Consider the following 11470-nt stretch of genomic DNA (forward strand, 5'->3'; position numbering starts at 1 on the left):
TCATTTATATAAAAATAGATGTACTGTTTTATTCTTAACATTACCTTTTGGCTAGGTGTTTCATGGATAGATATTGCTATTGATTTTAATATTACCATTTTGATAGGTACACACGTGATGTATATAGCGGATGGCATGATCGAGGAGGGAAGTTTCTCGGCAGAAGTGCATGAATACCGCTCGTACTTGGGGCGGATTACTCAAGTAATATGACGCACATTAGCCACAAGGGTGGTTCGGCCACTGTCTTTAATGAGTCACCGTCATGACGACCTAATTTATTTGCAAAGAGCGTTCGAGAGTGAAGTTGTGGGCTGCGAGTTGCATCACTTCCCGTTCTTCAGGACACTGGCTGTGCAACTCCGTTGACGGTGCGGCTCACAAGCCGGTCGTTCTGGTACTCCTCGATGGTCTCAACGCCATTATCGATTATCACTCGCTTCTCGTACTTGCCTTGCAAGCCTGACGGTGGGCGTGTATTCGGTAAGTTGATGTTCTTCACCTGGAGAAGAAAAAGTAGTCCAACTCAACAGCGCACTCACGAAATCACTGATTTCAGTGTTAGCGGAGACGATTCAAGTGCGCGTCAGTGGTGGTGACTGAAAGAAGTAAAAATTTGGCAGGAGATGCAAACATATCGAAAGCAGCCTGGTATGTCGTCCGCAGTATCTTAGTCATTCCTTGCAGCACTCAGTGTGCAGCCGCGACTCACACTCAAGCATCGGCCATCAGGTACTCATGTTCCACGCTTGCATGACTGATATTTTCTGCGTTTGCTTCTCAAGTCGGAAATGCGCCCTCGGGTCCGCGCATAAGCTGGTGGCGTCGGGGTGAGAGGGAACCGAATCAGGTTAATTAGATACACCTGTTTGCAGCCTGCAGCAGATAGAGCCTGCCTACCCTCGGTCATTTTATCTTCAGGTATACACCTTAACACTGCCGCATCAGCGATGACTTTATCAGCGCCGGCAGTCGCCCGCAAGCAGCTGTTTCGCTTCTGGTGCTTGAAAATGTGCGACCAATGCCAGCAGACGAGGATTCAATACTTATATGTAGCTTAAAGGGTGATTAGTTTGTTACTAAATTGAATGATATTATAAAAAAAATACACACAACACGCGGAAAAAAAATGCCCGCGACATTTGTGATCGCACAACAAATGTTCAGAAAAGAATGTTGTAGAAACCGAAGATGATTGTCAATGTAAACGAAGCTCATACTGCTTTTTATCGTACTCCACTTTCCTATGTGTGGTTTCGCTTTAGTCTGGTTTATGTGTCGTCATGTTGTGCGACTGTTACCAAGGCTGTACCTCTCAGTACAGCGCAGGCATGACAGGGAGACGCGCAGTTATGCGTGAAGTTCGCCTGAAACGCGTGTCTCGCATTTATCATGTAATGTCACACAACACACAACACCGGGCGCGTTCTTCCTGCCTACGACTTTGGCAGATCCAGATGGTTGTGCACTGGGTAAACTGGGCCGATCTCAAAAATAGTGCGATGTCCGAAAGCGCTAGCTGCTACAGGGAAGAATTGGGAAAACTGGCGCGCTCTTACTTCTATCACTAAACTATTCCTATTCGACGGGACACATCCGCCAAGCGTTTCAAAGCGCTAGCTTGCACGAGGGAAGGAGTGGTAAGGTAGGTATTCTCTCAACCTAGTTCGCCAGGTACGCCAAACCCAGGAAAGATAAGCAAAGAAAGATTCAGTGTAAAGGAGGAGCGGTGTGAAAGATGCTGCATGCGCTATTGTCGCTGGAAGAGAGCCGGGACGGTTAGATGGAGTAGGCTACACTGAAGACACCTGCCAAGGTCGCACACCGTGCAGCTGCTAACTCCCGCGGGATTAGATGTAATTTGTTGCATCAACCTTTACCCTTAACACTGTGAAGCTGTGTTTGCAGATCGATGGTTTGATGACGCAGATCGAACAACCGCGCATGACTGCTGACCTATCAGCGACTCGACACTCGAGTTTACACTACATATAGCGTGCGCGACCTGCGGGTCGCCATTCCGGCATATCTCATTCTAACAGGGAAATTCTCTGGATTGGCACGTTTGCACATTGGCGACTGATTTCGCACTGAACATGTTTGCATCTTCGTAATAAACAGCACAAAAAGAGAATATAGGACAGTCATATGTAAGCAGCACTGCTTGTATATCGTTTGCAGTGTTTCGCCTGGATCGTGCGTCTAGTGGTTCAAGAAGAGCTAGCACAATTTCAGGAAGTAGACGCTGGTTACCATGCGCGTTTGACGAGTGCATTCCCGAGCCACCATCCTGGTCGCGAGAACATCGCATCGAGCGCCGACCGCCTTCTGAAGAACCACAGTTAAGTAACACGAGCTTTCGGTCTCTCCCGGCGAGTCTCAGTCACCACCAGTCCTCACCAGTCCATCGTGACACTATATACGGAGTACCACCCAACACCTCGACGTTGTTCTGCGGAATATCCGATGCCACGACATGCTTCCGCGGAATCATACCCGGCGCCACGCGTACCTGCTCCATTTAGTTTCAATCGCGACCTACCCGTTTGCTACGCCTGCGGTTCCCGAGGACATACTGCGCGCTTTTGTCGCCGCTGCCCGAAGCGAGTGCCATGTTTTTCGGCGTGCACAGCTCGTGTGCCCGAAAACGCGCCCGCGCCATTTGGAGTCCATCTTCTACGGCAACAGGGGTTGTTTCAATCGCGCGATGAGTCGCCTGACTCCGAGCGCAGCCTTTTACACCGTCGCCGACCCGACTGCGCCGTTCGCCATCCCCGTGCCGTCGTCGGTCGCCTTCCCCGCCGCAGCTGGGAAACTATAGTTGGTGCGGCCGATGGAGCTGTGGTCGCGGGACGGTCAGACTCATCAATTCCTCCGTCTGTTGTTATGCTGAAGAACACGGTGTGTGTGAGTGTGTATAGACGGTGTATAGAGTGTGTATAGACAACTGCTATTGTCGATACGGGTGCCACTATTTCTGTTATGAGCCTTGGCTGCAAAGATCGCTTAGGACAGAAAGTTATGTTCGCTTGGGATCCCAAACAAATATTTTGTGGAGTTGGCGGTGAAATGTTGCGCCCTGTTGGTGTTTGTTCGGTTTTGGTTGCGATCGGAGGACAGAGGCTTTAGAGCCGAATTCACTGTATTGGTCCACGCAACTCACGATGTTATTTTTGGCATAGATTTCCTACGTGAATGCAGCGCTACACCTAACTGTGGGATTGGAGAGATTTTACTAAGGAGCACGTTGCCAATCGCCATACTTTATGATTTGCAGACCGATCAAGCCGGCGTGTTTTCGCTGTCTCAAGATGTGTTACTGCCTGGTCGGACAGCCATGTTTGTTCTCGTGAGTCCTTCGCGTGTACGGATGGGATCATGCAGTGCTCTTGTCGAGCCAAATCTTAAGAACGCGATTAAAAAGAATGTGCTGGTCCCTCGATCTACTGTTCAAGCCATCGACGGGCGCGCTTTCTTGTGGACCGTGAACGCTTCTACGGAGTCTGTTACCGTGTCAGTCGGACTTAAATTGGTAACATTTCAAGTGCGAGCCGCCATTGATGTACGAGCAGTTGCAGCGTCTTCAGACATCAGTCGACCATTTCCCAACTATTCGGATCGCTTGCTACGTATGATAAATAAGTCGTTGTCGTCTTCCGAGCAGGACCTACTCCAACAAGAACTCGCCTGCTACACGTCAGTATTTGATTTTACTCAACACGAGCGTTATTCGATGTTGTCGCAATGCCGCATGTGCCACTGCATCAACACCGGGCAAGCGACTCCGATACGTCAGAAACCCTATCGCGTATCTCTCACGGAAAAAAATGTGATCGCTGAACAGGTCGATGACATGCTGCAGAAAAGCGTTATTCAGGAGTCTTGCAGTCCTTGGGCAGCTCCTGTTATACTAGTGAAAAAGAAAGACAACTCGTGGAGATATTGTGTCGACTTCCGCCGCCCGAATGCCGTCACAAAGAAAGACGTGTATCCCCTTACCACGGATTGACGATGCTGTTGACTGCCTTCACTCCGCATCGTACTTCTCGTTGATTGACCTCCGGTCCGAGTATACTGGTAGATACCGATGCACCCATATGACAGAGAAAAGACTGCTTTTGTTACGCCTGACGGGCTCTATGAGTTTAACGTCATCCATTTGGCTTATGCAATGCACCAGCAATCTCCGAGCGATTTATGGATTCCATCCTCCGTGGTCTCAAATGGGAGATCTTTATGTGTTATTTAGATGACGTGATTCTTTTCGGCCGAACTTTCCGCCAGCACAACCAGCGGCTCGGCGTTGTTTTGGACTACATCCGACAGGCTGGCCTCATTTTAAACTCTAAGAAGTGTCGTTTCGGTGAGCTTAATTCAATCCCTCGTGCTGGGGTAGCTCATCGACAAGGACGGTATACGGGCCAGATCCCCAAAAGATTTCTGCTGTTCGCAACTTTAAGGAGCCGAAGACAGTGAAAGATCTCAGAAGATTCCTGGGCCTTTCTGCTTATTTTCGCAAGTTTTAATAGACTTCGCCCAGCTTGCTTGTCCACTGACTGACCTGCTCCGCAAGGACGCTCCCTACATATGGTCCGCTCAGTGTGAGACTGCTTTCCAGCAGCTGAAGTTTTTTTGCTCACTTCTGGGCCACTTCTCCGCCATTTGGATCCGGAGGCGTTCACCGAACTGCATGCTGATACAAGTGGTGTGGGCATTGGTGCTGTTCTCGTCCAGTTTCATGACGGACGCCAACACGTCGTTGCGTACGTAAGTCGTACTTTGACGAAGGCAGAGAGCAATTATACAGTCACGGAACTGGAATGTCTTGCTGTTGTTTCCGCCATCCACAAGTTCAGATCTTACTTGTATGGCCGCCATTTCAAGATTGTCACCCACCATCATTCTCTCTGCTGGCTTGTTGGACTGCGTGACCCAGCCGGGTCGTTGGCTGGGTCGTTGGCCTTGCCTCTTCAAGAATACGACTTTTCTGTTGCTTATAAGAGCGGTCGATGCCACACAGATGCCGACTGCTTATCTTGTCTCCCCTCTCAGAGCGAGGGTACTGATGATGATCATTTCGACGACTACTTAACTACAATCTCATCGGACTTGCCTGACTTTGCCGTCTTCAAGAACGAACAGTGTGACCCTTCATTAAAGACGGTTATTGATGCGACCCACAGATTTGAACAGGCTATGCCATTTGTGATTCGGGACGGTCTGCTTTACCACAAGAATGATTCAAACAACGATGCTCCACTGCTGCTCGTCGTCCCAAAATGCCTGCGCCTTGCTGTACTTCGGGCCATGCACGACGACCTTACATCCGGTGACCTTGGATTCACTCGAACGCTCCACCACCTCCGACAACGTTTCTATTGGCCTCAATCGTGAAAGACAACCAAGCAGTATGACGCCAGCTTTGATGTCTGCCAACGCCACAAACAACCTACTACAGCTCCTGCAAGAACTCTGCAACCGATTACACCACCGACTTCACTTTTTGAGAAAGTGCGTGCAGATTTGCTCGATCCCTTCCCCAAGTCATACACTGGCTGTCGCTGGATAATCGTGTACGTGGATTATTTAACACGCTATACTGAAACAATGGCACTTGTCTCAGCTACAGCATCCGATGTTTCGGCGTTTCTTCTGCATTCGATTATCCTCCGCCACGGAGCTCCTCGTGTGGTGATAAGCAATCGCGGCCGACAGTTCACCGCTGACGTCATGGAAGAGTTGCTACGCCTTTGTGGAACTCAATATCGTCATTCCACACCTTACCATCCGCAAACCAACGGTCTAACCGAGTGCACCAATCGTACCCCAGTCAACATGCTTTCAATGTACGTCTCAGAGGATCATAAGAACTGGGATGCCGTTCATCACGTATGCCTTCAAGACAGCCAAGCATGAAGTCACAGGATACGCACCTTTCTTTCTCCTCTACGCTCGTCATACTCAAAGTTTTCTCGACACCATACTTCCCTTTTCACTTAACGACAATGCTTCTGTCACGCAGGTATTGCGTCGTGCCGAAGAAGCACGTCGACTTGCTCGGCTCAGAACCTTATCGTGGCATGTTCATGCTAAGGCTCGCTACGACGCACAACAGCTGCCGGTCAGATTCACCACCGGTGACTTCGTGTGGCTGTGGACACCGGTTCGGAAAAGGGGACTTTGCCAAAAGCTGCACTCCAAGTATTCGGGCTCGTTCGTCATTCTCAAATGCTTGAGTGACGTGACCTATGTCATCGCTAAAGTGACGGCTGATAACCACCGTTTACGCAAGACGCAAGTTGTGCACGTCGCACGATTGAAACCGTACCATCTACGCGCACTCTGACTCGCTCGGTGAGCTTCGTCTGGCCCGGAGGAAAATGCAACGCCGCATCGGAGGAACGTGGAAGAGAAAGAAGAAGCGGCTCGAGGTTTTTGGGTGATCGGCTGTATCGGACCGTCCCATGTCTTCTCTACCATTTTCATTGTAAATAAACCCATTCTTTATTCGTAACAATATGATCCAGACCCACAAGCTGCGCCGGAATCTTTGTCTTGCATTGCGTGCACGCTTTCTCTCGCTATTTTTCACGTAACGCCTCCGTTCATACCGCCCTCGACACGAAGTAAGCGTTTTGATCAGCAAAGCTGAAAAATCAATGGTTGAGCGGCTGATCTGAAACAATCACTTTTCGACCAAAGCGACTATATATTGATTCCTGCCGGTTGACCTGTCGACATGGTAATAAGGAACTAGTCTACATCCACCGACACTCACCTGGCCACTCGGGTCCGCGATATGGTAGTTAGTGCCTTCTTTCGAGATGGTGGTCCGGATGTTGTAATGACCTCCACCGTAGATGGTCAAGTTACCGCCCTGCTCGTCCTCGTTTACTTGCACCGTGCTCACTTCTATGCGTGAGTTCGAGCTGCCGGATCCCGTCACGCTTACTTGGGAAGGTGGGCGGGAGACGTTAGTGTTCGACATTGCTTCTGTCCGGACGTGCGGCCGCTATCTGTCAAGAAAAAATTAAAGCAAAACTAAAATGGAAATGTTTGAATTGTCAAAAGAAACGACTTCACAAATGTTATGAAAGGGCCAGAAAGAAACTTCTGTATGTATGTGCTGAAACGACTCATATTGTGAGCGCATATTGCAAGGGCATTGCTAAACTATCTGCTATCCATATAGTGCTAGATCATTCCGAAGCTGTCAGTTGTCTATGTCCCCAATGAAAGACGTCTGCAAAAGAGTTGCGTTTCAGTTGAGAGTCGCAATAAAGAAAAAAAAAAGAATTCGTCATTCGGACGCAATGTGTAAGTATTGTATACATCTGATAATTTTTTTTTGTTCACACAGCAAAATTACAATTTTCTCAAGTTGCAACGCAATCGCGAATAATGCCAGATTCGTATACACAAATTTTTATGCGGATGACAAAATGTCTCCACATATCAGTAATTTGATGATTATTTGATGATTCAGCAGCTCTGTGAAACCGGTGTATGACTTCCGATAATTTCCTCGAATCACGAAAATGGCACAGTTTCAAGATATTCGTTCATCCGTATTGGTGTTAGACGGAGCAGAGGCAGAACGTTGGGTCCCAGTACTGATGGCGATCTGTGCGAAACACTGAATTTTTTCAGTTTAAGCGGCGCCTGAATCTGTTAAGAAAAAAATGTGCAGGAAGCTTGTCGGGTTATATTAACGTAGAACTTCATTAGAAAGGCCTTTCGACAATCAAATACATACTGTCGTCATAACGGGAATCAACCGCCCTGGCGCAGTATAGTTGATTCCTGCGTTTCTCACGAATCTTGCAATTAACCTTTTACAATCAGTCCCCAGCGGCTCCGGCGCAGTCATAATGTTGCGCAGCAGAGACTGCTAAGGGCTTATGGATCCGAACACGCCGTCACAATAACTAAACGTCGAAACTTTCAACACGCGCATCCTATCGAGTGAAGCTAGCTCAGTAGGGCTCTGGGGAATTATCTGGGATGTCACAGGGCTTAGCGAGGTTAATGCAGCTGGCGAGGCATATACATTGCGGGCTAATAAGTGCGTATAGTCCAAGGTAAGACACCGACCCCAAAAACCACAATACAAGACGTTTGGTTATTGTGAGCAAGGTTCCCATATATCAGTGCCTAAAATGTTGTATTCTTGTCGTTTGTTCTCGGCCTTCAATTACCTTTGACTACGATTAATCCCGACTAGACAATTTTTAGTCATACTCTTGACTTCAGAACCTAATCTGCTACAGTGGCGCTGCTGATTAGAGAGCATAGGGAAAGGATATCTAATACTTAAGGACATAATGGAAAACACCGGTGAACTCTCACTGCTGGCTAAGTTCTATACCTAGGAATCGATTAATTCTAATATGCTGAAGACAAAGATAATGATGAATAGCCTGGCAAGGGAACAAGAGTTCAGGAACGCCAGTCAGCCTCTATAGTCTAGGAAGGAGTACGTTTACCTAGGTAAATTACTCACATAGAACCCTGATCATGAGAACGAAATGCACAGAAGAATGAAAATGGGTTGGATCGCATGCGGCAGACATTGTCAGCTCCTGACTGGAAGCTTACCATTATCAATGAAAAGGAAGGTGTACAATCGGGGCATTTTACAGGTGCTGGAATACGGGGCAGAAACTTGGAGACTGACAAAGGAGCTTGAGAACAAGTTAAGGACGCGCAAAGAGCGATGGAACAAAGATTGCTAGGCATAACGTTAAGAGACAGAAAGAGAGCGGTTTGGATCAGAGAGCAAACGGGTGTAGACGATATTCTAATTGACATCAAGAAAAAAAATGGAGCTGGGCAGGGCATGTAAAGCGTAGGCTAGATAACCGGTGGATCATTAGGGTTACAGGATGGGTGCCAGAGAAGGGAAGCGCAGTCGAGGATGGCAGAAGACTAGGTGGGGCGATGAAACTAGGAAATGTGCGAGCGCTAGTTGGAATCGGTTGGCGCAGGACAGGGGTAATTGGAGATCGCAAGGAGAGGCCTTCGTCCTGCAGTGGGCATAGAACAGGCTCATGATGATGATGGTTATGATGATGATGTGATCAGCATAAAGCTAAACGAGGGGTATAAAATAAAGTTAGTACGCGTAGGTGCACCAATGCATGCAGTCGCGAGAATGAAGCACTAAAGCAGTCGAATTCGCAATAAGAAAAATTTAAACTCAACTATGGTGACGGACAACTTAACTGTGAGAGTGCGGAAAAAAGGGGTGACTGAAGAATAGGTAATTCAGAACTGTGGCATCGACTGGAAATAACAGAAGCTTTTACCTTTTTAAAATATGTCCAGGGACAAGGCGGCAGTAGATTAGTCAATCTGACGAATGATGGCTCGATAAGCTGGCGCCCCCTAATGCTACAGCACCTCATGACTGTAAATGTGTCAAGAGATCTGGAAGACTGCCAGACTGCCAACATATCTTAAATTCATAAGAAAAAAACACTAATTTCCCTTTAACTAGCTTTGCATACTGTACTATATATGTCTTATCTACAGATTCCACTGCTGCCATCATTCAGAAAAGCGTTTGTACCGTGTAACCGGGCGTTTTGCTACTAGACAAAGCTCAATAAGAAAGCTTTGCTTGCGAGGTGGCGGCTACTGCATGCGATGCGAGCCACACAAACACGCGCGACCATTGGAAAAATCAAGTTGCACTGCACAGATCGACGCAAGCATTAATTTATATACACTTCCACACTCCGCTGCGCGCACATTCCCCTTGAACTGCCCTCCACCATGCCTCTAGCACCACTGTATAGTTGTGGCGCTAGTGATTCGCTTTCAAAATAACTTCGACCGCGTTCGGTGCTTGTTATTCGTGCTTAGTAGTCCATTCCTTTGTTTAGATAAGATAGCTTACATTATAATATAGTAGCATCTCGGCTACGACCGGCAGCGCATTATTCAGGAACTGCATTACGCTATCAATTTGCGTTCTATTCCCGTCAGCACAGGTATGTTTGAATAACTACAATCCAACTTCCTCTGCAGCTTCCAACTACAATCCAACTTCCAAGCTGCAGGTTTATCGGGCTCCGGTTAACCTGGCATTCCAAAACGCGACACTAAGGAGATCAATAATTTAGCTGCATTAAGAAATTGCCCTCCTTCTACAACAGAAAGGTCACTTACCATGAGAAGACCCTTGGTCTGACAGAAAAAAAAAATAATGGGTGACTACCCTGCTTTGAATTTCGTGCATCAGCTCGCCGCCACGTCAGGAATTTCTACACCGTGCTCTGTTCTAGTTAATTGCTTATTGGTTAAATATGGACTACATTTAATTCAGAAAAAAGCCAATGACAAACTTGCTTGCAACGACCGAAATAAACGTTTCGCAATTCATTATGTCAAACCGACGTATCGGCACTGGGGTATCGGCGCAAAAAAAACAATACTTTTTAGTCTAAACTGACCTGGTCTTTCTTTTAGGGTTCTTTAGAACAGTGCTTTTATCAGACTCAAACGTCTTAACGTGAGCGGGGAATCAACGTGCACGCTTATAGCACAGTAACGTGGCTGAAAGTCGTCGTCGCATGAAGATAACACATGGCAGATCATGAACACATCAACCAGTTGTCTTAACCGCGGAATTATGGACGCTCAAAAACAGCAACTCAGGGAGTCCCCACAACATATGTTTTATCTGTATCCACGCTATGGCCCTGAGTGGTGCGTTCGGGACTTCAGATTCGTTAACTCATGGAAATAAAAGTATAAAAGAAACTACAAAACTCCCATGCCTAGATGACGGACAGTGCGAACTATAGCACACACGATAAACACGCTAAAGAAACAGCACGGTGCATTTATTGCACTGAATGCCATTCGACACGTATTCTCTTCGGCCGTTAAGTTCTCGAGATCTGCTGATTGACGGCCCTTGTGCTAGAAGGCGCGGGCTAAGAAGTGTTCGGCAGCTTACCTCGAAGATTTGTAGCCGCAGGCGCAAGCCGCGTGCAGTAGGCCGCTACGCCCCGTTGGACGACGCACTCGGCCTTCTTCACGGAGGCTACGGCGGCAGCTGGTCCAGGTACTCGCAGCCCCGTCGACGAATGTTCTGGCACGGGCCACGGGCGAGGCACGGGCCACGGGCGAAGCACGGTCCGTGCTAGAAGGCACGAGCGCACGCCCGCGACGACCATGCTGAAAGCACTGCCAAAATCGTAACCGCGAGCCCTCGACCTGGGCAGCAATGAACAACAACGACGACGACGACGTGGGCTACGTTCGCAAAATCCTGCTTTAGTGACTTTGGATATCAATAAAGCGTATGACAGTGTAGAGCATGCAAGCCGAATAAACGCGCCCCAGAATGCAGGTCTGTCAAATTATTTTGTCGCGTGGGTTTACGAATTTTTAAACATCAGGGAATTTTACTGCTGTCGATGCGGAATGTCTCCATTAACGTATAAACAGTCAAGAGCGA

The 11470-nt window shown here is 47.9% G+C and overlaps 1 protein-coding gene across 1 annotated transcript; it reads right to left on the reverse strand.

Annotated features, from left to right (window-relative positions):
- Positions 1–230: 230 nt before the first annotated feature.
- Positions 231–11155, reverse strand: LOC126547748 (uncharacterized). Its single transcript, XM_050195719.3, has 3 exons — positions 10967–11155; positions 6779–7016; positions 231–502 (listed from the first exon to the last, which is right to left on the reverse strand). Exons 2-3 carry the CDS (start codon positions 6986–6988, stop codon positions 341–343), a joined length of 372 nt encoding a protein of 123 aa, XP_050051676.1. The 5' UTR covers positions 6989–7016; positions 10967–11155; the 3' UTR covers positions 231–340.
- Between the last annotated feature and the right edge of the window lie 315 nt (positions 11156–11470).

The sequence above is a fragment of the Dermacentor andersoni genome, chromosome 1, assembly GCF_023375885.2.
Source record: "Dermacentor andersoni chromosome 1, qqDerAnde1_hic_scaffold, whole genome shotgun sequence".
Classification (NCBI taxonomy): Eukaryota; Metazoa; Arthropoda; class Arachnida; order Ixodida; family Ixodidae; genus Dermacentor; species Dermacentor andersoni.

Bases quoted from the DNA above. Each gene is read 5' to 3' on its own strand.
- LOC126547748 (XM_050195719.3), bottom strand. From the start codon at position 6,988: ATGTCGAACACTAACGTCTCCCGCCCACCTTCCCAAGTAAGCGTGACG. The intron at 503-6,778 runs GTGAGTGTCGGT...TTTCTTCTCCAG, and splicing joins TCGCGGACCCGAGTGGCCAG to GTGAAGAACATCAACTTACC.